We start from the raw sequence: 27,014 nt of genomic DNA, 5'->3' as shown, positions 1-27,014 counted from the left end.
ACAAGCCTCAACACCCTGCAAGCCAACAATAGGGAGACTAGTCTTGAAAATCGTGAGGGCTCCTCGAGGATGAGGGTGTTGGTTGCCCCTTCTCCCACCCACCTGGAGAGCGGGCCACCACTAAATAAAATGTTGCTTCCTGAAGTGGGGAGTGGCAACAGCATAGCTTTAACCAAGACCAAGGACACTGTCTGGGCAGCTGAGTGGGGAAAGCAAGCAGGAGGGAATATGTCTAACAGGGCCCAGTGTGAGAACATGTTCCCTATCAGTGTCTCCAGAAAAATGCAAAGATCCATAAAGAAGGAAGCCATAACTGTATAAACTATTTATTAACAGACAACACCCACAAATTTATTTCTTCTTGGACACACCCACGGTGCGGCCACGGCGGCCTGTGGTCTTGGTGTGCTGGCCTCGTACACGAAGTCTGCAGGTGAGAAAAGAGAAGGGTTACAGGTCTTACACCATACAAAACAAACATCTGGAAAAAGAGCATGAGAATTCCCTGGGAGTCTAGGGACAGGCAGAGATGAACCCCCGCCCCACTCACCCCCAGAAGTGGCGTAGCCCTCGGTGGGCCCTAATCTTCTTCAGTCGCTCCAGGTCTTCACGGAGCTTGTTGTCCAGACCGTTGGCCAGGACCTGGATACAAAGGAGATGGTGAGGTATGCTTGTTCTACCCCCTGGCCTATGACCAATTCTAACTGGACACCCTGCTTTTCTCTTAATCTCTCTCATCTTAATACACACCTGGCTGTATTTTCCATCCTTCACGTCCTTCTGTCTGTTTAAAAACCAGTCTGGGATCTTGTATTGGCGTGGATTCTGCATAATGGTGATCACACGTTCCACCTGGCAGGTAGGACAAGGGTCAGGTCCAGATGGTCTCCCCGCCCCCTCCCCACAGGCCCAACCCCCAGCCCTAGTTCCTTGTCCTCACCTCATCCTCAGTGAGCTCTCCTGCCCTCTTGGTGAGGTCGATGTCTGCTTTCCTCAACACCACATGAGCATATCTTCGCCCCACACCCTGAGGAAAGGTTTCAGAGTCGGATGAGTCTGATTTTTGGGGTTTCCTTTATAGACCCATGATTCAAAAAGCACAGAAAGGTAGGTCCTATAATAACCTAGTGCCTTATACTTTTCCAGATACAAAGCCTAATCATTAAAAGTGAAAAAGTTTTGTTCAGAGGCAGGGCTGGACCAGAGAACTTGGGGCATATACCCCTTGAAAGCAGAATCATTTTTCTCCACGTTGCCCAGCATACGGAGTATGCTGGGCATGCTGCTGTTAAGACAATACAGCAGGGCTTCCCTGGTGGCGCAGTGGTTGAGAGTCCGCCTGCTGATGCAGGGGACTTGGGTTCGTGCCCCGGTCCGGGAGGGTCCCATGTGCTGCGGAGCGGCTGGGCCCGTGGGCCATGGCCGCTGGGCCTGGGCGTCCGGAGCCTGTGCTCCGCAACGGGAGAGACCACAGCAGTGAGAGGCCTGCATACCACAAAAAAAAAAAAAAAAAAAAAAAAGACAATACAGCAGCACCCAAGAATGGCACCTCATTTCTGTATCGTGGAGGATGAAGCTGATGTCCCTCAGAGCTGAGGTAGCACCAAAGCAGCAAGATTAGGGTATTTTGAATTAATAGGGTTGATTAAGGGGTAGGAATGTCAGTTGCTCACGTTGTCTAAGGGCCACGGGCCATGATCCTTTGGGTAGGTCACTGCACGATCAAAATAAACGAACACTTAAATCAGTGATGTCATATCACCACCACCACTGGTACTCCTTGCCACCTGAATTCACAAACCAAATAGACTTGGATAGTGAAGGACTGTGTGCTGGGTTGAATAGTGTCCCACCAAATGTATGGCCATCCAGAACCTCAAAACGATACTTTATTTTGAAATATAGTTTGTTAAAATGAGGTCATATTGGATTAAATCCAATGACTGGTGTTCTTATCAAAGGAGAGGACACAGACACAGAGGGAAGAAGGCATGTGATAAGAGGCGAGACACTAGAGTGAGGCAGCTGTAACACAAAGAAAGCAAGGATGTTTGGCATCCAGAACTGAGAGATTACATTTCTGTTGTTTGAAGCCAACAAGTCTGTGTTACAAGGGCCCCAGGAAACTGAAATAGATGGTTATTTCCTCTCTGTAAGAAAGTGACCAGGAAGTCAAATTACCAGATTGATTTGGAAGAGACTAGGATCTTAAGTCTCTCTCAAACTTTCTCTTTCTTCTACATTTAAGTGTTTAAAACTTTCCATAAACAAGTTTTTAAAACAGTTGCTGTCAAGCTAAGATTTCTGAAAGCCCTATTTAGATAATGGCTTGCCAACCTCCTAAGTTAGATCCCCAGATCCCTTTACTCTGGCCCAAGCAGACCACCCTTATTCTCTCCATCCAGAAGAGTACACTACAGGAAATCATCACTTTCTCATCTTTGTAGCTCAAGGGCCTGGACCATATAACAGAAGAGTTGATACTAACTTCATACTAGTCTCTGAAACCCAGTCATTGTGACCAATTCCGACCCTCTCCATGATTCCAAACAATCCAGACAACAGTTATCATCCTGATTTAGAGAAAGAGCAGAACAACCAGCCTTAAGGAATATTCATAGCAAAAGTGTACAAATGGAAACAAAACAACAAAGGGATCGTGGCACAGAATAACCTTGCAGGTGTGTATTACCTCTCAGCAAATACCCTCTTCTGCTTGTGCCAACTTCAATACTTCACCTTTCCCTGGCCAATTAACCTTGCTCCTCTAACTACATTTTTTTGAGGAACACCTCCTTATACTCAACCTCCCCCCTGCAACTTTCTTCCAATTTCTAAGTATTACCCCACCCTACGTTCCAGATCATTAACAAAAGACCACCTGCAAAGGTGGTGGAGCAACAGGGCTCCCATACACTTCTCGTAGAAAGTGTAAATTGATACGAGCACTTTGGAAAACTGTTTAGCAGTATTTACTAAAGCTAAACATATACATGTCCTATATACCTACCAGAAATGCAGATGGATGTTCTTTAAGAATGTATATGTACATGTACTAGAACATTTGTAATAGCACTATATGCAATAGCTAAACACTGCCCCCCTCCAAAAGACCACCTGCAAGCTTCAGTTGTCTCACCAGAGGAAGAGCCAGCAAAGGCTGACTTTCCACACAATTAGCAATGGCCCTAGTACCTGTCTATATCTAATCTTTCCCAATGATAAGTAGGGCATCAAGTTAATAAAAAGATTTATCAAAACACTCATTAAGTATCGGAAACTGCTTTGGTTAAACTGTTTTAAGCTGACTACAAAGGTTGACACATACTTAAGGTAACAAATTACAAACTAATTAATTTCAAAGAGGCAGAGGAAGGGTTTAACAGAAGCATCCTACTAACCATGCTCATCTTTTATTTTCACTATCTCATCTACAGCCTTTAAAAAGGGAACAAGCAACCTCACAGGTACAGTGGGCTCACTTCCAGACCATGCCAAACAGTGAATATTGCAATAAAGGGAGCTACACAATATATTTTGGTTTCCCAGCACATGTAAAAGTTATGTAATCTATTAAGGGAGCAATAGCCTTATGTCTCAAAAAACCCCATACATACCTTAATTAAAAGATACTTTATTACTATAAAGTGGTAACCATCACCTGAGCCTTCATCAAGTCTAAGTATTTTTGCAATAGTAACACCAAAGGCCACTGATCACAGATCACCATTAACAAATATAACAAATATAAATGAAAACGTTTGAAATATTTCAAGAATTACCAAAATGTGAAGTGAGCAAATGCTATTGAAAACTGACTTCCTTGAGACAGGGTTGCCACAGAAAACACATTATTGCTAAGCACGATAAAATGAGGTAAGCCTGTACTGTATTTCACACTGCCTTACTAGTTTCACAGAACAGAAGGAAGCAGTCTTCATATGTACCATTTAAGTATGAAAGCTATGCTCCTTGAATTACAGAATGAAACAGTAAATGCGATGGATCTTATAAAGAAAAGCTTATGATATACTGTTTTAAATTAACAACCTATCTATAAAATACTTATAATGGTGTCCTGTCACAACATAGTGACATATCCCACCTCCCAACTTAGAATCTCTTGGCATTTCTACTCACCCTTCAAAATGTACAATTATCCAATTCCTAGGATATACACATTTCCCAGGAAGGGTTGCTGTTTATAATGCGCTGGGGGAGAGGGGCAGAAACCAAATCTCGCACGGACCTTACAAGCTGATTGATGGCTGATGGTCCAGGAAGTTTTTAGTGAATTCAGGTAGACAACCAAATCCATTCCCCATCCCCTAGGTGAAATACGTTGGCTTGACGTGAGACTATTCTTTGGCTTTTATCACTTACCTTTTGGGGCAAATACGGTTAAGGGGTTAAGGGGACTAGTTGCGCGCTTAACCATTCTTTTTTTACCCAGCAGACGTGGTGATCTGGTTGGGACTTCCTCCACCTTGCCTTAATGACAGCTCAATTGTTAACAACCCAAGTAGTCCTTACCCTACTTTACCTTAATTGCAGTGATGGCAAAGGCAATTTTCCGCCGCCCATCGATGTTGGTGTTGAGTACTCGCAAAATGTGCTGGAACTTCTCGGGGATTACTAGAGACTGACAGAGATTCGGGGAGAAATTAAGACACCGTGAACTACCATTAAACCGTAACCTCAAACACGAGCGTTAAGCTTGTCACACAGAGAGCAAGAAGCCCCCGTCAGGTTTTCACGACACAACAAACTCCTCAGTCCTGCATACAAGCAGGAACATCAAGTGTTCAGGCTTGGAAAAACGCGACCTCCGGGAAGAAGCACGTCTCCTGCCCGTTCCCAAAGTACACTCTGAGTGGCGGAGGCCGGAGGTCCCCCACTCACGCCCACGCCTTTCCAGCGCCCGGGGAATCACTTCCTCCGGCCCCACTCCCCAGAACTGGATGTCTTTAGTCGTCCTTTTCCAGGGGTGCGATCCAAGGCTCCACACAGAAAGTTGCAGGCCCCCAGGGTAGAACATTTTCTGCCCCCTGACAGCAGACCTTCCTTGCCCCGGTTCCGATGTCGCCAGATCCCCGTACCGATTCCAGTCTTACCATGGCGGCGGCCCCAGCGGCGGCGTGTAGGCCTCCAGTGGAAGAGAGAACAGAAGTGACGTACCAGCACTATATCGCTGCCCGTCGGAAGGGGCGGAGCGATCTTGATGAGGAGCTTCCGGAAACTGTGCAAGAGTCGGAGTTTGGAGCCAAGACTTCCGGTGCGGTTTTTCTTTACATGTTCGTAAAATTCTTGGGTGTGAGAGCAACGAAGGTTCCGGATTGAGATCGTGCTTAAGACTTCCAATTCCCATTTGCACTTGGGTGAAGCGGTTAGAGCTGAAAGGGAAAGGCTGGAGGCAAACAATTTAACTCAAATATCTGGGAGCGATTTCGCGCCGTGCAAGACACTCCAGGACTTGTAGTTCCACTCCGGGGAACAGACTCGTCTGACAGCTGCCGGAAGTGAGGCTGCGCGGAATGGCCGCCGCTGCGACCATGGCTGCAGCCGCGCGGGAGCTGGTGTTGCGGGCCGGAGCCTCAGATATGGAGGAGGAGGAGGGCCCGCTGGTGAGAACGCAGGGCTGTTTCTCCTCCAGAGTCTTGTCCGATCTCCTCAGGTCAGAAAGGCCTGGGCTGGGTGTAGGCACAAGGTTGGGAGCTCGGCTGCTACCGGTGATGCTACCCAGTTTGGCTCTCCATACACCTTCCTGAAATCGGACCTGAACCTGAGCGGGGACCAGAATGGCCGAGACTCAGGTTCTGGGGCCACAATTTCAGTTAATCTCCAGATGTTTGGGCAGAGTAGAGAAGCAGTGTAGAGTAACGGCTAGGAACATGGCCTCTGGAGTTAGATTGCTTGGGATATAATTCCATCTCTGCCACTTACACTCTGTGTGTCTTTGGGCAAGTTAACTAGTTCCTCTGTGCCATCACTTTCCACACCTATGAGGTAAAGAAAATAAGACCTATTGTATAGGTTGTCGGTTAGGATTAGGCAAATGAATACAAATAAGATGGCACCTGGTATGTAGGTAAACACTATAGGTTAGCTGACATTTCTAGAAAGGCTGGGGCTCCCCAGAGGGATGGTGATAGAACACCTAAGATAGCAGGAGTCTAGAGATCCTAAATTCAACTGCAGGTTCTGCTCTGTCCTCTGCATCTCCTAATTTTCCTCATTTGGTCACCTCCGCCCTTTCTGGGTTGCCTGTCTGCTGGTCATATTCCCTACCCATCAGCCCCAATCAGTAAGACTGAGACAATGTGAGACTTTTGGAATTTTTGGACTCAGAATTTACCTATGGCTCCCCAGTGAAACTCCTTCTCCCCCAATTGAAGGGTTGGTGATTATCCCATTGTATTTTGTTCTCCTCCTTGCTTTCCCATTAACCTGTCCCTCTCCAGGAGGGTGGTCCGGGTCTTCAGGAGCCATTGCAGCTTGGAGAGTTGGACATCACCTCTGATGAATTCATCCTGGATGAAGTGGATGGTAAGTGATGGCACGGGGGTGGGGGGATGCAGTTCCTATAACCTGAGAGGCATGGGGGCTGGAAGTACTAAGGCAGGGGTTAGTGTGCAGATGTTCAATGTGGGGATGGAGCTGTGGAGGAGCTGGATGGACCCTTATGATGAACTTCTATTTGCAGTTCACATTCAGGCGAATCTGGAGGATGAGTTAGTAAAGGAAGCTCTTAAAACGGTGAGGTTTTCCACTATACTAATCTGTCCCTCCACTTACCCTCCCCTCAGAGAAAAGAAGAAAACAATCTCTTGCTCTTCTAATACCACCGTGGTGTCTTACTCTCTAGTCCTTCATTGACTCTGTTCCAGCATCCCTTCACTGACTCTCTCCTGACCTGTCACGTCTCTGTCCTCTCAGGGTGTGGATCTCCGTCACTATTCAAAGCAGGTTGAGCTGGAGCTACAGCAGATTGAGCAGAAATCCATTCGGGATTGTATCCTGCAGCAGAGAAAAAGGGTGGTGTTATTAAAATGGGCATTTTGGGGGGCATGGTGCTGACAGCCCAGCTGGGGCTGCCATCTTCTTTCTGAGGTTTATGTCACCTCAAGGAGAAGTTGGAGGGGTCCTGCGGGTCTGAGGATCTCCATCTCCACAGTGAGGCCCCTTGACTTTTTGTGAGTCAGATATCCAAGAGAGTGAGAACATAGCATCTCTGCACAACCAGATCACAGCCTGTGATGCTGTCCTTGAGGTTAGTAACCCTCATAATCCTGAGCCCAGATCATGGTCTCTGGGACCTTTCTTTACATCATCAGCCTCAGGCGGGGACAGTTAGAGTCACTTTCAGGATGACCTCAGCAGCCTTTTTTGTTGTTGCCGCTATGACTAATGTTATTTGCCAGTGACCTTTCAGGTACCTCTTCCCTTATCATCCACTACCCTTATGGACTGATAGATACTGGAGACTTTACCAAGAAACTTGGGTGGCCCACTCATCCCCTGCCAACCCTATGGCCATTCAGTAACTCTTCCACCTTCCCCCAGCGCATGGAGCAGATGTTGGGAGCTTTTCAGAGTGATCTCAGCTCCATCAGCTCTGAGATCCGGACACTGCAGGAACAGTCAGGAGCCATGAACATTCGGCTTCGAAACCGCCAGGCTGTCCGGGGGAAACTCGGGGAGCTTGTTGATGGTCTGGTCGTGCCCTCTGCTCTGGTCACGTGAGTCATCAGTTTGAAGGGGCATAATGTCTGTACCAAGTAGATGGGCTGGAGCAACCTACCCTACCTACCACATGGGTCTCCATCACGTCACTTCCAGAAACTGATGAGCAGGTTGACAGCTCTTCCTAACCTTGATGCAGGCTTTAGGCATCAAAGATTAGGAATCATCCAGGGTCGGGCTTAGAGAAGGGGGTCCAAGGCTTACATGGGTGGTGGAGGTGTGTGTGTCTAGGAACAGAAAACTTTGTACATGTGTCCTGACTCTATGATGCAGTGTAAGAAGGGAGAGGAGACAGAGGCTGGATGCCAGGGGTATGGTTAGAGTCTAGGGGTGTCTGGGTCTCCCTCCTCACCCATTCCACCTCTCCTTGCTCCCCAGGGCAATTCTGGAGGCACCAGTCACAGAGCCCCGGTTCCTGGAGCAGCTGCAGGAGCTGGATGCCAAGGCAGCTGCAGTCCGAGAGCAGGAGGCTAGAGGCACAGCAGCCTGCGCAGACGTCCGAGGCGTGCTCGACCGGCTCCGGATCAAGGTGGGGAGGGGGGTGGATACCCTAGAGACTACTCAAACCAGCCTCCCTGAGAAGTCCACCCTGAATTGCCCTGGCAAAGCTCATTGTAGCCTGTGCCCAAGAACTTCACTTTGCCTTTACCTGGCAGAGCTCATTCTCACATCTCTGGGTTCCGCTGAAAGTCTTAAGAAATATCAAAGAGGTATTCTCTACTCTTCCTCCTCCTATATCCAACATTTGTTCCTTCCCTCAGTAATTCCCAAACAGTGAGAAGGTTGCAGCTTCATGCCCTGTGTTTGGTCCCCCATGTCTAGGCAGTGACGAAGATCCGAGAGTTCATCCTTCAGAAGATCTATTCCTTCAGAAAACCAATGACCAACTATCAGATCCCCCAGACGGCCCTGCTGAAGTACAGGTTGTCGCCCAAAGGAAGGGCTGGGGGTGGCCTCGGAGCTCTTGAGCAGCCCAGCGTGATGCTGGGCGTCTTGGGCCGTCAGGTAGACTCACTGGTCTCTGGCCCCTCCAGGTTTTTCTATCAGTTCCTGCTGGGCAACGAACGGGCCACCGCAAAGGAGATCAGGGATGAGTATGTGGAGACACTGAGCAAGATCTACCTGTCCTACTACCGCTCTTACCTGGGGCGGCTCATGAAGGTGCAGGTGAGGCCACAGAGGGAGAGGCAGTCCTGAGCCCCTGGGCTGGGGGGAGGGGCAGCTACGGGGCAATGGGAGACAGTATAAAAAGACATTTTTTTATTGCACTTTGGGAAGCGATGGTTCCCAGTTCTCTCTGCTCTTTTCTCTAGTATGAGGAAGTCGCTGAGAAGGATGATCTAATGGGCGTGGAAGATACAGCCAAGAAAGATATCCTGGAGCTGAGGGGCCCTCATGCTGGGTCTGGAGAGTGAGGGGGCTTCTGGCTCCAGCCTCCAAGGCACTGCTGCTTACTTTGTTCTGTGGGACCAAAACCTCTGAGAATGTGATCAAGGCTGTGGCCTCCCTCCCCAGAAAAGCACACAAATCATCTTGACACGGAGTTTTGCATATGATGTCAGGGGGTGTAGAGGCACCTTAGAGTCCATTCACCGATGTGAGGTGAAGTGGGGCCCCAGAATCGGGAAAGAGGGGCGCTGGGGCTGTGTCTGGCTGCTGGGGGCCCCTGGAGGTCCTGAGTCTTTGACCTTCCATCACAGTTGTGAAGTCACTGTTTCCCTTGACTCTGACTCTCCACGATTCTTCTCAAAGCCATCCCTCCGCAGCAGGAACACCATCTTCACCCTAGGGACCCGGGGCTCTGTCATCTCCCCCACTGAACTGGAAGCCCCCATCCTTGTGCCCCACACCGCCCAGCGGGGAGAACAGAGGGTAGGCGGAGAAGCAAGCCTTAGCCAATGGGGTGGGGGGGGGGCGGGAGAACTCCGAGTACAGACCTCAGGGCAAAGCTTCCCCCACTGCAGGCCCCCGTGCGAGTCCCCTTGTCCAGTCACCCCAGTGTTCTGTGATAAGAGGGTTGGGACCATTGACTTCGGGTGTACAGAGGGGAGACTTGGGTGATATGTCATGAGGCAGGTGTGGAGGAGGATATGGGAGCAGCAACAGCAGGTGGGGGGCGGCCTCTTCTCGTGCCCCCCCTCCCTCCACCTCTTCAGTACCCGTTCAGGATGCTCTTTCACAGCCCGGACTAGGGGTAGATGGGGAGGGTCTCCTGAGCTCCCATTACCCAGGTTTGCTGATTTCCCAGCTGTGCCCATGGACTGCTGGTACCGGGGTCCATCCCGTCTGTCTCTTTTCTTACCTCTTCCATCCTAGTATCCTTTCGAGGCCCTCTTCCGCAGCCAGCACTACGCCCTCCTTGACAACTCCTGCCGTGAATACCTTTTCATCTGTGAATTCTTTGTGGTGTCTGGCTCGGCTGCACACGACCTCTTCCACGCAGTCATGGGCCGCACGCTCAACATGACCCTGGTAGGCTCCCTTGCTCCCGGGCTCTTAGATCTCTGTCCCCAGTTCTCGTCGACACCACAGTGGGGTCATAGCCCTGGGGTTACTGAAACCTGGATCCCCTCGTTCTAAAATGCATGAGCCACGTCCTCGCTGTGTGATTGCCCATGAAACCATCAAAGCTTGGGGTCCCGGAGGCTCCTGGGGACACACAGGTGACAGCACCTGGAAACTCAGGGGCCCCTAAAGCTTGGTGCTCAGCCCTGAATTCTGCTATGATGGGCTTGTGAGCTTAGATCTGGGGAGCAAGGCTGCAGGACCACCCGAGTGGCCAGTGGGCAGAGAAGGAGGGAGCATTTGCCATTTAGATCCCTTCCCCAGTGCCACGTCCCCAGGGGAGCACAAGCATCTGCCCATGGCCACTGGGAAAAGCAAAGTAACAGATACTTTCTTCCAATCCCCTGCCTGTTCCTAAATCACAGAAACACCTGGAATCTTACCTCACTGACTGCTACGACGCCATTGCCGTTTTTCTCTGTATCCATATTGTCCTCCGATTCCGCAACATTGCAGCCAAGAGGGATGTTCCTGCCCTGGACAGGTCGCTGAGTTCTGGTCCTTGATGTCCCACTGGCCTTGAAATCTTTGGTTTTGCACCAGCCTGCCCTGACCCGTGGGCTCCTCCTGACCTGAACCATTGACCCTGTTTCCATTTGTCTGTCTAGAGGCAGTACTACTGCTTCCAGACTCACCTTTCACACCCACTCCAGCTTCTACAAGCAATCACCCATCGATCAGGGTTCCCGCACATACACCCTCCCCCTGACCCCCACCCCTGACGTTCCTTGCCAGATCTCTGATTCTGATCAAGCCCACAGGTACTGGGAACAAGTGCTTGCCTTGCTGTGGCCACGGTTTGAACTGATCCTGGAGATGAACGTCCAGAGTGTCCGCAGCACTGACCCTCAGCGCCTCGGGGGGCTGGACACTCGGCCTCACTATGTGAGGGCGGGCAGGGGTAACGGGCTGTTGAAAGGCAGGGCTTGAAGCCTCGCTGCAGGGGTCACCCGGGTTCACGGTTGTGTCCATGGGCCTGGCTGGACAGCTAGCCACGCTGTGTGAGGGGCAGTCTGGGAGTGTGGTCAGACTCAGGGTGGGCTGGGCACTGTGGTGGGAGGGCATGGAGGTGGGAGTCACCCAGAGACCGGCTGGCCAGCTTCAAGGGAGTTGGGGGTTTCATGGGTTGGGCCAGGGGTGTGGCTTGATTTTTCTTCCTACCTTCTTTCTCTCAGATCACACGCCGCTATGCAGAGTTCTCCTCGGCTCTTGTCAGCATCAATCAGACGATTCCCAATGAACGGACGATGCAGCTGCTGGGCCAGCTACAGGTGAGGGGCGTCTGGGAGAGGTTTCCGAGCCACAGGGCTGCTGCAGGGGGCTGGCATGTGAGGTGGAGGCCCTTGCCTGCTCCTGTCACCTCCTCCTCTCATTTTTTCAGGTGGAGGTGGAGAATTTTGTCCTCCGAGTGGCAGCCGAGTTCTCCTCAAGGAAGGAGCAGCTTGTGTTTCTGATCAACAACTACGACATGATGCTGGGGGTGCTGATGGTACCTGAAGCCCTTTCTCCTTGTCTCTCTCCCCGGAGAATTCGGGTTCCCCCCACTGCTCCGTTACCTCCACGAGGGCAAAGATTATGCTGGCTTTGTTTGGTGTTTTATTCTCGCAGACTGGCACAGCATCTGGCTACGTACAGTAAATGTGGGGAGAAGGGGATATTCTGACGTGAAGGGCAGCTTCTCCCCAAACTTGAGATTTCCCTCTGTCTTCCCTTAGGAGCGGGCTGCGGATGACAGCAAAGAGGTTGAAAGTTTCCAACAGCTGCTCAATGCTCGGACACAGGTAGGGGTGTGGGGAGGAGGAAAGGGATAGTCCCATGTGCTGTTTAGTTCAGAGAGAGAGAGAGAGAATGTGTGTGTGTGTGTGTGTGTGTATGTATGTGTGTAGGGGCCGTCAGCAGACTCCAGATACACAGAATTGGAATTGTTATAACTCTTGGTTCACAACATGCTGTCATTATTGGTCTATTTTATTTTCTTTTGTATTTTTTTAATGGTATAGACTTCCATGAACTTACCACACACCTTGGCAATAAATCCCACCCCATCACCCTCCGTCTCACATAGAGGCACCTCTTGACCTAAATGTTGTCTTTATCATGCCCTGGCTTTAAAAAATACAGCCATAGGGCTTCCCTGGTGGCGCAGTGGTTGAGAGTCCGCCTGCCGATGCAGGGGATACGGGTTCGTGCCCCGGTCCGGGAAGATCCCACATGCCGCGGAGCGGCTGGGCCCGTGAGCCATGGCCGCTGAGCCTGCGCGTCCGGAGCCTGTGCTCCGCAACGGGAGAGGCCACAACGGTGAGAGGCCCGCGTACCGCAAAAAAAAAAAAAAAAATACAGCCATAGGGACTTCCCTGGTGGTCCACTGGTTAGGACTCTGTGCTTCCACTGCAGGGGGCACGGGTTTGATCCCTGGTTGGGGAACTAAGATTCCGCATACCGCATGGTGTGGCCAAAAAAAAAAAGTAAAAAAAAAAATAGAGCTATAGGTATGCCAAAACAGTAACTATTTGGTTTTGTATTTGAGTGCCATAAAAGCGAGAATCACAAGATTATTTCATGCATAATTTTTCTAGTATCGTCCTGTCATGACATATGGCTGTAGCTCATTCTTTTTCACTGCAATATAATGTTACATTGTGTGAATATAACAGAGGACATTTGGATTATTTCCAGTTTCTTGCTCCTGTGAGCATTGTTTTATGAACAGTTATGTCTTTTAGCACACGTAGATATATCAAAAGTTTTATCAAGAATCTCTCTTGGAAGTAGGAGTAGGCTTGCTGCATCTAGAGAATGCTAGTATTTTATGAGACAATGCCAAATTGTTTTCCTAAGTGATGGGACCAGTTTATTCCTTACCTGAAATGTATAAGAATTTTCATTGAGTCATATTTTCTCCAACATATGATAGATCAGACTATCTTTGCCTTTCTGGTAGGTGTCTCACTGGGAGCTTGATTTGCATTTTCCTGATTACTAATGAGATTGAGCATCATTTCAAATGTTAAGTAACCATACAAATTTTTCTTTTCTGTAAAATGTCTGTCATAGCATTTGACCTTTTAAAACTTGGGCCGTTTGTGTTTTTCTTATTGGTTTATAAGAGTTCTTAATACATTTACCTACTAATCTTTTGTTGATTGTATAGGTTGCAGATACCTTTCAGGAGGTGTTTTATCTCTTTTCTTTTAAAATTTAATTTTATTTAAAGAAATTTTTTTGCCTGCTCTGCGAGGCTTGTGGGATCTTAGTTCCCTGACCAGGGATCAAACCCTGGCCCTCGGCAGTGAAAGTGTGGAGTCCTAACCTCTGGACTGCCAGGGAATTCCCTTTTTACTTTTTCTATGTCATCATATAATGAACATAAATTTCTAATTGTAACTTGATGAATTTAATAATCCTTAATTTTGTGTCTTGTTTAAGAAATCCCTAATTACCCCAAAGTCAGAAAAATATTATACTGCATTTTCTTCTTAATATTGTAGAATTTTGCTTTTTACTTTTAAGCCCTAAATTTACCTAGAATTGATTATTGTGTATGATGTGAGGTAGGAAACTAATTATTTTCTATTTGGAAAAATGATTGGCCTAGAACCATTTATAGGAAGTCCCTTTCTTTCCCCATTTGATCTGTAGTCCTGTCTCTGTCACACAGCAAAACTCCACAAACATGTGCCTCTCGCCTCTAGTCTATTCCATTGATCAATTTATCTACCCTGCAAAACAGTTTTAATTATTATGCTTTTAGGACAAATTCTCCTACCTTCTTTTTTGTTTGTGTTGTTTTGCTTTTGGTGGCACCATGCAGCTTGTGGGATCTTAGTTCCACAACCAGGGATTGAACCCATGCCCCTGCAATGGAAGTGTGGAGTCCTAACGACTGGACTGCCAGGGAATTCCCTCTCCTACCTTCTTTTTCATCACTATCTTGAGTATTATTGGCCTTTTGATTTTTCATGTAAATTTTATGATCAGCTTATAAGTTTTCAGAAAAGCTCATTAATGATTTTGAATGTAGTTGCATTGATCAGTTTAGAAGAATTGATACTTTTTGATACTGAAACTTCCTATCCAGGAACATGGCCCCTCTCTACATTTAAAAATATATTCTTTAGTGTCTTTTGATAACCTTTTATAATTTTCAGCACAAAGATACTTCAAATCTTTTGTTAGCATTGTTCCTAGGTAGGTGTAATATGTAGCTTTAGTCCTACTAGGAATACATAATCCTTCCCAATTCTTTACCTTTAATTTCTTATGTCTTTGATCTTTTACTCTTCTGGCCAGGACCTCTATGACAGAGTTTAATAGTTGAATAATATCCTGTTCCTGAGTTTAAAAGAAATGCTTTTATCATTTTCTCATTAAGAGTAACGTAGATGTAGGTTTTTTGTAGATGCCCTTTATCAGGTTAAGAAAATTTCTTTTAATCACTCTTGCACTAGGAGTTTTTATTGTAGTTTTTCCTACTAGAAATAAATCTACATTTATTTAGGGATAATTACTAAGAATAATACTAGGAATTACTAGAAATAATAACTACATTTTTTTCTCTCTGTTTGGACTTTATTCTTTTAGGATTTGTCCTTTAAATAAACTGTTGTTCCTTAAATATTGTCTTTTTAAAAAGAAATTTACTTGTTTGAAGTGGTGTGTAGAAATGCTGTTGATTTTTGTACATGGATTATATAGCCAGCCACCTTCCTCAATTCTTTCTTTTTTTTTTAAAGTATCTTTTTTTTTTTTTTTTGCGGTACGCGGGCCTCTCACTGCTGTGGCCTCTCCCGTTGTGCCACCAAGGAAGCCCTAAAGTATCATTTTAACTTTATTTATTTTTATTTTTTAAAACTTATTTATTTATATTTAGCTGTGCTGGGTCTTCATCGCTGCGTGGAGGCTTCCGCGGTCTTTCTCTGGTTGCGGCGAGCAGGGGCTACTCTTCGTTGCGGTGTGTGGGCTTCTCACTGCGGTGGCTTCTCTTGTGGAGCACGGGCTCTAGTCGCGCGGGCTTCAGTAGTTGTGGCACTCGGGCTCAATAGTTGTGGCTCATGGGCTTAGTTGCTCCGCGGCACGTGGGATCTTACTGGACGAGGGATTGAACCCATGTCCCCTCCATTGGCAGGCGGATTCTTAACCACTTCTCCAGCAGGGAAGTCCCCTAAATTATTTCTAATAATATTTTTGGAGGTGTGTGTGTGTTTCTTTGTAGGCGTTCATCATCTCTGAATTGTGACAGTTTTATTTCTTCTTTTCTGATCCCTATGTATTTAATTTGTCTTTATTCTCTTACTGCATTAGCTAGTACCTCCAGTACAAAGCTGAATGGTTGAATAGAAGTGGTGATAGTGGGGCTTCCCTGGTGGCGCAGGGTCTGAGAGTCCGCCTGCCGATGCAGGGGACGCAGGTTCGTGCCCCGGTCCGGGAAGATCCCACGTGCCGCGGAGCGGCTGGGCCCGCGAGCCATGGCCGCTGGGACTGCGCGTCCGGAGCCTGTGCTCCACAACGGGAGAGGCCACAACAGGGAGAGGCCCGCGTACCGCCAAAAAAAAAAAAAAGATGTGGTGATAGTGAGAACGCTTATCTCTTCCTAATTTTAAAAGGAGTGCTTTCATCATTTCCGCATTAAGAGTACTGTTGTAGGTTTTTTACAGCTATCCTTTATCAGGTGAAGAAAATTCCTTTTGATCTCTAGTATGCCAAAAGTTATGAATTTTTTAAAAATCATGAATGGGTATTGAATTTTTAATCAAGAATGTGTGCTTTTTCTGCATACATTGAGGTAATCATATATTTAAGTTTTAAAAAATCTATTATGTCATGGGTGGGATAAATTAGGACTTCGGGATTAAGATACAACTATATATAAAATAAACAGCAAGGACCTACTGTATAACACAGGGAACTATATTCAATATCTTGTAATAACCTGTAATGGACAAGAATCTGAAAAAGAATGTATATATCTATCTGTATATATATCTATATCTGAATCACTTTGCTATACACCTGAAAGTATCACAATGTTGTAAATCAACTATACTTCAATTAAAAAAAAAAAACCTACTGTGTGGTATATTACATGTATAGATTTTAGAATATTAAACCATTCTGGATTTGGTCTAATTCATATGGAATTTTTGCTTCTCTGTGCAGAAGCGAGATTGGCCTGTGATGTTCTTTTCTTGTACTGTACTTGTGTGGTTTTGGTACCAAAGTCATACTGGATTTGTAGAAGAAGGTGGGAAGGAAGTATTTCTTCATTCTTTTTATTCTGAAAGAGTTTGAGATTGAAATGATCTCTTCCTTGGAAGTATCTTAGAACTTGCCAGCACAAACATCCAGGAAGATTTAAAACTATGAAATTCCTGGGCTTCCCTGGTGGCGCAGTGGTTAAGAGTCTGCTTGCCAACGCAGGGGACATGGGTTCGAGCCCTGGTCCGGGAAGATCCCACATGCCGCAGAGCAGCTAAGCCCCCGCGCCACAACTCCTGAAGCCCGCGTGTGCCCTTGATAGAGCCTGTGCCCTGCAACAAGAGAAGCCACCACAATTAGAAGCCCGCGCACCACAACAAAGAGCAGCCCCCACTCGCCACAACTAGAGAAAGCCCGCGCGCAGCAATGAAGACCCAACGCAGCCAAAAACAAACAAACAAACAAAATTGTGGCACTGCCATTTAAAAAAAAAAAACTATGAAATTCCCTCTACTGCTTTTATTGAGTTCTGTAGGTTTAAATATGTAGCATTTTTATTATTCAGTTCTAAGAATTTTTATATTTCAATCATTTCTTCTTCAATCCATGAGATTTTTTAGAGTAGTGTTTTAAAATTTCCAAAAGTAGTTTATTTATCTTTTTGTTATTAATGTCTAACTTAATTGCATTGTGGATGGAGAATGTGGCCTTTTGGTACTGAAAATTTGAAATTTGAAAATTTTTTGAAATTTGTTTATATTTGCTTTGGCCTAGGACACGATCAACTTTTGTAAATGTTCCATGGTTTTTAAAAATATTTTAATTTTTAAAAATTTGTTGATTTGGCTGCACCAGTTCTTAGTTGCGGCATGTGGGATCTAGTTCCCTGACCAGGGATCGAACCTAGGGCCCGTGCATTGGGAGCGCAGAGTCTTAGCCACTGGACCACCAGGGAAGTCCCCCATGTATGTTTGAGAAGATTGTATTCTTTGATTGTCAGGTGTGGAAATCAAGCTCTTTAATTCTGCTGTTCACATCATCTGTATCTTTACTGATTTTTTTTTTGTCTACTTATCAGTAGTTGAGAGAGATGTTTTGAAATTCATAAGTATCAGTTTTTCACTGCATTTTTTAACATCTTTATTGGAGTATAATTGCTTTACAATGGTGTGTTAGTTTCTGCTTTATAACAAAGTGAATCAGCTATACATATACATATATCCCCATATCTCTTCCCTCTTGCATCTCCCTCCCTCCCATTCTCCCTAACCCACCCCTCTAGGTGGTCACAAAGCACTGAGCTGATCTCCCTGTGCTATGCGGCTGCTTCCCACTAGCTATCGGTTTTACATTTGGTAGTGTATATATGTCCATGCCACTCTCTCACTTTGTCCCAGCTTACCCTTCCTCCTCCCTGTATCCTCAAGTCCATTCTCTAGTAGGTCTGTGTCTTTATTCCCATCCTGCCCCTAGGTTCTTCGTGACCATTTTTTTTTTTTTAGATTCCATATATATGTGTTAGCATATGGTATTTGTTTTTCTCTTTCTGACTTACTTCACTCTGTATAACAGACTCTAGGTCCATCCATCTCACTACAAATAACTCAATTTCGTTTCTTTTTATGGCTGAGTAATATTCCACTGCATATATGTGCCACAGCTTCTTTATCCATTCATCCGATTATGGACACTTAGGTTGCTTCCATGTCCTGGCTATTATAAATAGAGCTGCAGTGAACATTGTGGTACGATTCTTTTTGAATTATGGTTTTCTCAGGGTATATGCCCAGTAGTGGGATTGCTGGGTCATGTGGTAGTTCTATTTTTAGTTTTTTAAGGAACCTCCATACTGTTCTCCATAGTGACTGTATCAATTTTACATTCCCACCAACAGTGCAAGAGCATTCCCTTTGCTCCCCACCCTCTCCAGCATTTATTGTTTGTAGATTTTTTTTTTTTTTTTTGCGGTATGCGGGCCTCTCACTGTTGTGGCCTCTCCCGTTGCGGAGCACAGGCTCCGGACGCGCAGGCCTAGCGGCCATGGCTCACGGGCTTAGTTGCTCCGCGGCATGTGGGATCTTCCCGGACCAGGGCACGAACCCGCGTCCCCTGCATCGGCAGGCGGACTCTCAACCACTGCGCCACCAGGGAAGCCCCTGTTTGTAGATTTTTTGATGATGGACATTCTGACTGGTGTGAGATGATATCTCATTGTAGTTTTGATTTTCATTTCTCTAATGATTAATGATGTTGAGCATCCTTTCATGTGTTTGTTGGCAATCTGTATATCTTCTTTGGAGAAATGTCTATTTGGGTCTTCTGACCATTTTTGGATTGGGTTGTTTGTTTTTTGGATATTGAGCTGCATGAGCTGCTTATAAATTTTGGAGATTAATCCTTTGTCAGTTGCTTCATTTGCAAATATTTTCTCCCATTCTGAGGGTTGGTTGTCTTTTCGTCGTGTTTATGGTTTCCTTTGCTGTGCAAAAGCTTTTAAGTTTCATTAGGTCCCATTTGTTTATTTTTGTTTTTATTTCCATTTCTCCAGGAGGTGGGTCAAAAAGGCTCTTGCTGTGATTTATGTCCTAGAGTGTTCTGCCTATGTTTTCCTGTAAGAGTTTTATAGTGTCTGGCCTCACATTTAGGTCTTTAATCCATTTTGAGTTTATTTTTGTGTATGGTGTTAGGGAGTGTTCTAATTTCATTCTTTTACATGCAGCTGTCCAGTTTTTCCAACACCACTTATTGAACAGGCTGTCTTTTCTCCAGTCTATATCCTTGCCTCCTTTGTCATAGATTAGTTGACCATAGGTATGTGGGTTTATCTCTGAGCTTTCTATCCTGTTCCATTGATTTATATTTCTGTTTTTGTGCCAGTACCATATTGTCTTGATTACTGTAGCTTTGTAGTATAGTCTGAAGTCAGGCAGTCTGATTCCTCCAGCTCTGTTTTTTCCCTCAAGACTGCTTTGGCTATTTGGGGTCTCTTGTGTCTCCAAACAAATTTTAAGATTTTTTGTTCTAGTTCTGTAAAAAATGCCAGTGGTAATTTGATAGGGATTGCATTGAATCTGTAGATTTCTTTGGGTAGTATAGACATTTTCACAATATTGAGTCTTCCAATCCAAGAACATGGTATATCTCTCCATCTGTTTGTATCATCTTTAATTTCTTTCATCAGTGTCTTATAGTTTTCTGCATACAGGTCTTTGGTCTCCCTAGGTAGGTTTATTCCTAGGTATTTTATTCTTTTTGTTACAGTGGTAAATGGGAGTGTTTCCTTAATTTCTCTTTCAGGTTTTTCATCATTAGTGTTTAGGAATGCAAAAAATTTCTGTGCATTAATTTTGCATCCTGCAACTTTATACCAAATTCATTGATTAGCTCTAGTAGTTTTCTGGTGGCATCTTTAGGATTCTCTATGTATAGTATCATGTCATCTGCAAACAGTGACAGTTTTACTTCCTCTTTTCCAATTTGTATTCCTTTTATTTCTTTTTCTTCTCTGATTACCATGGCTAGAACTTCCAAAACTATGTTGAATAATAGTGGTGAGAGTGGACATCATTGTCTTGTTCCTGATCTTAGAGGAAATGCTTTCAGTTTTTCACCATTGAGAATGATGTTTGCAGTGGGTTTGTCATATATGGCCTTTATTATGTTGAGGTAGGTTCCCTCTATGCCCATTTTCTGGAGAGTTTTTATCATAAATTGGTGTTGAATTTTGTCAAAAGCTTTTTCTTCATCTATTGAGATGATCGAATGGTTTTTATTCTTCAATTTGTTAATATGGTGTATCACATTGATTGATTTGCATATATTGAAGAATCCCTGCATCCCTGGGATAAATCCCACTTGATCATGGTGTATGATCCTTTTAATGTGTTGTTGGATTCTGTTTGCTAGTATTTTGTTGAGGATTTTTGCATCTATATTCATGAGTGATATTGGTCTGTAATTTTCTTTTTTTGTAGTATCTTTGTCTGGTTTTGGTATCAGGGTGATAGTGGCCTCATAGAATGAGTCTGGGAGTTTTCCTTCCTCTGTAATTTTTTGGAAGAGTTTGAGAAGGATGGGTGTTAGCTCTTCTCTAAATGTTTGATAGAATTCACCTGTGAAGCCATCTGGTTCTGGCTTTTGTTTGTTGGAAGATTTTAATCACAGTTTCAATGTCATTATTTGTGATTGGTCTGTTCATATTTTCTATTTCTTCCTGGTTCAGTTGTGATAGGTTATACCTTTCTAAGAATTTGTCCATTTCTTCCAGGTTGTCCATTTTACTGGCATAGAGTTGCTTGTAGTAGTCTCTTAGGATGCTTTGTATTTCTGCGGTGTCTGTTGTAACATCTCCTTTTTCATTTCTAATTTTATTGATTTGAGTCCTCTCCCTTATTTTCTTGATGAGTCTGGCTAATGGTTTATCAATTTTGTTTATCTTCTCAAAGAACCAGCTTTTAGTTTTATTGATCTTTGCTATTATTTTCTTTGTTTCTATTTCATTTATTTCTGCTCTGATCTTTATGATTTCTTTCCTTCTACTATCTTTGGGTTTTGTTTGTTCTTCTTTCTCTAGTTCCTTTAAGTGTAAGGTTAGATTGTTTATTTGAGATGTTTGTTGTTTCTTGAGGTAGGATTGTATTGCTATAAACTTCCCTGTTAGAACTGCTTTTGCTGCATCCCATAGGTTTTGGATCATCATGTTTTCATTGTCATTTGTCTCTAGGTATATTTTGATTTCCTCTTTGATTTCTTCAGTGATCTCTTGGTTATTTAGTAACGTAGTGTTTAGCCTCCATGTGTTTGTGTTTTTTACGTTTTTCTTCCCTGTAATTGATTTCTAATGCCATAGCATTGTGGTCAGAAAAGATGCTTGATATGATTTCAGTTTTCTTAAATTTACTGAGGCTTGATTTGTGACGCAAGATGTGATCTATCCTGGAGAATGTTCTGTGCGCACTTGAAAAGAAAGTGTAATCTGCTGTTTTTGGATGGACTGTCCTATAAATATCTATTAAATCTATCTGGTCTGTTGTCACTTAAAGCTTGTGTTTCCTTATTAATTTTCTGTTTGGATGATGTGTCCATTGGTGTAAGTGAGGTGTTAAAGTCCTCCACTATTATTGTGTTACTGTCAATTTCCTTTTTTATAGCTGTTAGCAGTTAGTTGCCTTATGTATTGAGGTGCTCCTATGTTGGGTGCATATATATTTATAATTGTTATATCTTGGATTGATCCCTTGATCATTATGTAGTGTCCTTCCTTGTCTCTTGTAACAATCTTTAATTTAAAGTCTATTTTATCTGATATGAGTATTGCTACTCCAGCTTTCTTTTGATTTCCATTGGCATGGAATATCTTTTTCCATCCCCTCACTTTCAGTCTGCATGTGTCCCTAGGTCTGAAGTGGGTCTCTTGTAGACAGCATATATATGGGTCTTGTTTTTATATCCATTCAGCGAGCCTATATCTTTTGGTTGGAGCATTTAATCCATTCATGTTTAAGGTAATTATCAATATGTATGTTCCTGTTACCATTTTCTTAATTGTTTTGGGTTTGGTTTTGTAGGTCCTTTTCTTTTTTGTGTTTCCCACTTAGAGAAGTTCCTTTATCATTTGTTTTAGAGCTGGTTTGGTGGTGCTGAATTCTCTTAGCTTTTGCTTGTCTGTAAAGCTTTTGATTTCTCCATCGAATCTGAATGAGATCCTTGCTGGGTAGAGGAATCTTGGTTGTAGGTTCTTCCCTTTCATCACTTTAAGTATGTCATGCCACTCTCTTCTGGCTTGTAGAGTTTCTGCTGAGAAATCAACTGTTAACCTTATGGGAGTTCCATTATATGTTATTTGTCATTTTTTTCCCTTGCTTTCAATAATTTTTCTTTGTCTTTAATTTTTGCCAATTTGATTACTATGTGTGTCGGCTTGTTTCTCCTTGGGTTTATCCTGTATGGGACTCTCTGCACTTCCTGGACGTGGGTGGCTATTTCCTTTCCCATGTTAGGGAAGTTTTCGACTATAATCTCTTCAAATATTTTCTCTGGTCCTTTCTGTCTCTCTCCTCCTTCTGGGACCCCTATAATGTGAATGTTGTTGTGTTTAATGTTGTCCCAGAGGACGCTTAAGCTGTCTTCATTTCTTTTCATTCTTTTTTCTTTACTCTGTTCTGCAGCAGTGAATTCCACCATTCTGTCTTCCAGGGCACTTATCCCTTCTTCTGCCTCAGTTATTCTGGTATTGATTCCTTCTAGTGTATTTTTCATTTCAGTTATTGTATTGTTCACCTCTGTTTGTTCTTTAATTCTTCTATGACTTTGTTAAACATTTCTTGCATCTTCTCGATCTTTGCCTCCATTCTTTTACAAGGTCCTGGATCATCTTCACTCTTATTGTTCTGAATTCTTTTTCTGGAAGGTTGCCTATCTCCACTTCATTTAGTTGTTTTTCTGGGGTTTTATCTTGTTCCTTCATCTGGTACATAGCCCTGTGCCTTTTCATCTTGTCTTTCTGTGAATGTGGTTTTTGTTCCACCTGCTGCAGGATTGTAGTTCTTCTTACTTCTGCTCTATTTCTGTTTTGTAGACAGATTCATTTGTGCCATATTAGATTCCACAAAAGATTTTATTTTTAAGTGGAAGTAGTTTATTTTTAAATGGAATAAAAGTTTCATTTTCACCTTACCAGATCTTACTATTTGGGTTGAGTTTTTTGTTTTTGTGTTTTTTCTTTTTTCTTTTCCTATTTTAATTCCTCCCTTCCATTGTTTTTTACTTGTTTGTTTGCTTTTTCATTTTAACTCTGTGTTTTGGGAAATTTCAAATGTACATGCTATATAGAGGATAGCATGGTGAACTCCCAGGGGCCATCACAGATCTTCAACCAGTAACAACTCACAGACAGTTTTGTTTCATCTGTATCAACACTCACTGTTCATCCTCCTCCCACCCGTCCCCCCCACCCACAGTGATTTTGAATTTTAAAAGTTTTTTTTTTTTTTTTTGGTCGGCATTGGGTCTTCATTGCTGCACGTGGGCTTTCTCTAATTGTGGCGAGCGGGGGCTACTCTTCATCGTGGTGCGTGGGCTCCTCATTGCGATGTCTTCTTTTGTTGCTGAGCATGGGCTCTAGGCGCACGGGCTTCAGTAGTTGTGGCGCTCTGGCTCAGTAGTTGTGGCGCACGCACTTGTTGCTTCACGGCGTGTGGAATCTTCCCAGACCAGGGATCGAACCCATGTCCCCTGCATTGGCAGGCAGATTCTTAACCACTGCGCTACCAAGGAAGTCCCTGAATTAAATTCTATACACCCCTATCACTTCATCTGTATCAGGATGTGTTTTAAAAACCACAATACTTTATCACACTTAAAAAAAATTATCAGGGCTTCCCTGGTGGCGCAGTGGTTGAGAGTCCGCCTGCCGATGCAGATGATACGGGTTCGTGCCCTGGTCCGGGAAGATCCCACATGCCGCGGAGAAGCTGGGCCACTGAGCCTGCGCGTCCAGAGCCTGTGCTCCGCAACGGGAGAGGCCACAACAGTGAGAGGCCCGCGTACCACCAAAAAAAAAAAAAAAAAATTATCACTTTCAGGGAGTTCCCTGGTGGTCTAGTGGTTAGGATTCGGCGCTTTCAGTACAGTGACCCAGGGTCAATCCCTGGTCGAGGAACTGAGATCAGCCGTGTGGTGCGGCCAAAAAAAGAAAAAAACCACTCTCAAAATAGCCAGTATTCAGGTATCCCCAGTTATCTCGTAAACAGTGGTTCAGGTCAGGATCCATGCATGTGTCTTTCTTTTATTTTTCACATGTCTCTTTTTAATCTATAAATTTCTCTTCCATCTTACCCCCCTGCCCCGCTCTGCAATTTATTTGTGGAAGAAATTGAGTCATTTGTCATGTAGAATGATGTACAGCCTGGATTTTGCTGACTGCATTCCATGGCATGCCTAAACTGTTCCTCTTTTCCCATAAATGTGTAATTCGATGGAAAGGCTTGATCAGGTTCCAATTAGATTTTTTTTACAAGGCTATTTGAGAGGTAGTGGTGTGTACTTTTATCAGGGGCACATAATGTCTTCTTGGCTCTCTTTTTGCCAGGATCACTGCCTAGACCATTAGATTTCTGCACTTAACAATGTCTCAAAAATTTCCATCTCCTTATCTGTCTGTGCTGCATTCTGAGTCAGTTCTTTAATTATAAATTCCAATTTTCTCTCTCATGCTTCCAGATATTTCTAATCTGCAATTTAGCCAGTTGACTTTTTAAAAATTTTTAAATCATTTCTTTAAAATTCCATTTTGTTTCAAGTCTTTCCATTCCTAATCTTGTTAATTGGTCATGTTTGTGTCTGTACCTTTAACTTCCTTGAACAGTTTTTACAGAATGTACAGCTGCTCTGTATCTGACAGTTCTAACATTGGCAATCTTTGGAGGTCTAAGTCCATTGCTTATTGTCTGTGCTGACTCTCGTGGTAGCTTGCTTTCTTCTGTGACTGGTGATCTTTGAGTTCTTTTCTTGGTCTTAAGCAGTCATAGGGGCCTAAATTGGGATCGAGGGGATTTCAGGGAAGGTTTACCTCTCCCTTTGCCATAGCTGAAAGGTGCCGTCCACCTGGGTCTACTTTGGCACCTCTTTGAGGCTCTTGTGAGAGACTAGGCTCAGCATCCCCACTCAAGGCTAGCGTCAGGCTCAGCTTCCCAATAGCAGAGTTGCCATGGCCACTTGCCTTCTGGTAGCCCTGCCTCTCCCAGTTGTCCACTTCTCTGGTTCCAGCCCTCTGCTCCCAGCTCAATTTTTTTCAAATGTAATTAAAAAAAATTTTTTTTTGAGGAGGGTAATCCTTGGAGATTTCCCCTACTTCTTGTGAGACTGGCAGTGTCTTAAAGTATATGACCTTTGCAAAGTTTAGCTGTTCTGTTATGGGAGTTTTCTAAGTACCAAGTTGGGCATGATGCCAGAATTGGGGAAAATCTGCCAACACCAGTAAACTCAACTCTGTATGTGTATATGTTTCTACAGGAATTCATTGAAGAATTGCTGTGTCCCCCCTTTGGGGGTCTGGTGGCATTTGTGAAGGAAGCTGAGGCTTTGATTGAGCGTGGACAAGCTGAACGACTTCGAGGGGAAGAAGGTCTGAGGATGGGGTGGTTGTGGTGGGGTCAGTGGAAAGGTGAATGGAAAAGAAAAATCCAAGGATGCAGATTACATGGGGAGGGTGTCGATCTGAAAGAGTTCTTTCCTAGAACACTAGGAAAGAGGGCTTGCATGGTGAGGATGGCTATGCCTTGGGGAGGACTTAGAGGGATCAAATATCACTTAGCCACGATCTCTTTCCTCCTACTCTCAGCCCGGGTTACTCAGCTAATACGTGGCTTTGGTAGTTCCTGGAAATCATCGGTGGAGTCTCTGAGTCAGGATGTAATGCGGAGTTTCACCAACTTCAAAAATGGAACCAGTATCATCCAGGTGACCTGCAGTTCCCAGTCCCCACTCCCACCCCACCCCATCACTGATTTTCCCCCCTCTTTTCTCTGGGCTCAGAATCATAAAAATGACCCTTGATCTTCAACTACCAGCTGTGCCCAAAGTTCTGGATGAGCCCTAACCTGACTCCTAATCATCATCCTTAGCACCACCCCACCTCTTATCCCTCCGTGACTTTCTCTGAGCAGGGAGCGCTGACCCAGCTGATCCAGCTCTATCATCGCTTCCACCGGGTGCTGTCTCAGCCGCAGCTCCGAGCCCTGCCTGCCCGGGCCGAGCTCATCAACATCCACCACCTCATGGTGGAGCTCAAGAAGCACAAGCCCAACTTCTGATGCGCCGGACCCTGGGAGCCACCAGCCCTCTCCATGGACTTCTGTGCTCCATCCCATACCCTTCTTCACCTGGGGGCCCCCTTCCAGTTCTTCCCTCGCCTCCCAGGTCCTTGACATGCGTCACCCTTCCTTCATTCCCAGAACTCTGCCTCATCAGGATAAGCTGAATCCCTGTGGCTTTCAGAATCTCCCACGTCTTCAGGTTTCCCAGGACTACTTCCTCCTGGGCTTCCAAAATGACCTTTATTATTTTTCCAGTTTTGTCATTCCTCTCTTTCCCTCCACTGCCCCACCCCCAGGGCTTTTTTCTTCTCCCAGTAAAACCTGGTTCACTGAGCTTTGTCACCATGGTGTGAGTTGTGACGCTTTGAATTGGTGTGGCAAGGGGAGACTGCCTCATAATGGTTGATTTTTTTTTTCTTTTCACTCAAAGTGAGTTCTTTTCTGTAGCTTTTTGACCTAAGATCTCAGCAACTTGAACACTAACTAGTCCCCTCCTGGCTTGAGAGTTACACCAAGGTCAGTCTGCAGAAAACAATAAATATTTAACATGACATAACACTCTTTTCCCATTTCTTTTCTCCTTCATCCTGGGGCTTTCAAGTAGCCCCATCTCTGCTCCAGGGTCAACTTTGCTCTCTGACTACCTCCTGGGCCAGAAAGTAGGAGCACATGGTTACCTCTCACCTCTAGCTACCT

At 44.7% G+C, this 27,014-nt stretch overlaps 2 protein-coding genes across 6 annotated transcripts; one reads left to right on the top strand and one right to left on the bottom strand.

Annotated features, from left to right (window-relative positions):
- Positions 1-310: 310 nt before the first annotated feature.
- RPS18 (ribosomal protein S18) lies at positions 311-5,220 on the bottom strand. The gene is made up of 6 exons (XM_059075913.2): positions 5,115-5,220; positions 4,544-4,642; positions 941-1,027; positions 751-852; positions 551-642; positions 311-427 (listed from the first exon to the last, which is right to left on the bottom strand). Exons 1-6 carry the CDS (start codon positions 5,115-5,117, stop codon positions 352-354), a joined length of 459 nt encoding a protein of 152 aa, XP_058931896.1. The 5' UTR covers positions 5,118-5,220; the 3' UTR covers positions 311-351.
- On the top strand, positions 5,216-26,874 carry VPS52 (VPS52 subunit of GARP complex). 5 transcript variants are annotated; one of them, XM_059075909.2, is made up of 20 exons: positions 5,216-5,624; positions 6,462-6,546; positions 6,704-6,756; positions 6,937-7,012; positions 7,203-7,270; positions 7,564-7,739; positions 8,122-8,272; positions 8,566-8,666; positions 8,778-8,910; positions 9,057-9,114; positions 9,482-9,615; positions 10,060-10,215; positions 10,674-10,792; positions 11,070-11,193; positions 11,484-11,579; positions 11,690-11,797; positions 12,024-12,089; positions 25,516-25,627; positions 25,844-25,962; positions 26,169-26,874. In XM_059075909.2, exons 1-20 carry the CDS (start codon positions 5,535-5,537, stop codon positions 26,313-26,315), a joined length of 2,172 nt encoding a protein of 723 aa, XP_058931892.1. In that variant the 5' UTR covers positions 5,216-5,534; the 3' UTR covers positions 26,316-26,874. The 5 variants fall into 5 exon arrangements, with proteins under 5 accessions (XP_058931892.1, XP_058931895.1, XP_066862116.1 ...); XM_059075912.2 differs by having other exon boundaries at positions 5,250-5,624; positions 7,199-7,270; XM_067006015.1 differs by having other exon boundaries at positions 5,301-5,674.
- Positions 26,875-27,014: the final 140 nt, after the last annotated feature.

The sequence above is a fragment of the Kogia breviceps genome, chromosome 10 (assembly GCF_026419965.1).
Source record: "Kogia breviceps isolate mKogBre1 chromosome 10, mKogBre1 haplotype 1, whole genome shotgun sequence".
Taxonomy (NCBI): Eukaryota; Metazoa; Chordata; class Mammalia; order Artiodactyla; family Physeteridae; genus Kogia; species Kogia breviceps.
This window is presented reverse-complemented; position numbering and strand designations above follow the sequence as displayed.

Excerpts from the sequence above, each read along its gene's own strand:
- RPS18 (XM_059075913.2), bottom strand. Across the intron at positions 643-750 it reads AGGATGGAAAATACAGCCAG|GTCCTGGCCAACGGTCTGGA; the intron begins GTGTGTATTAAG and ends CTTTGTATCCAG. Across the intron at positions 428-550 it reads GGGCTACGCCACTTCTGGGG|ACTTCGTGTACGAGGCCAGC; the intron begins GTGAGTGGGGCG and ends TCTCACCTGCAG.
- VPS52 (XM_059075909.2), top strand. The coding sequence starts at position 5,535 with ATGGCCGCCGCTGCGACCATGGCTGCAGCCGCGCGGGAGCTGGTGTTG. Across the intron at positions 10,216-10,673 it reads GCACGCTCAACATGACCCTG|AAACACCTGGAATCTTACCT; the intron begins GTAGGCTCCCTT and ends CCTAAATCACAG. Across the intron at positions 25,628-25,843 it reads ACGACTTCGAGGGGAAGAAG|CCCGGGTTACTCAGCTAATA; the intron begins GTCTGAGGATGG and ends TCCTACTCTCAG.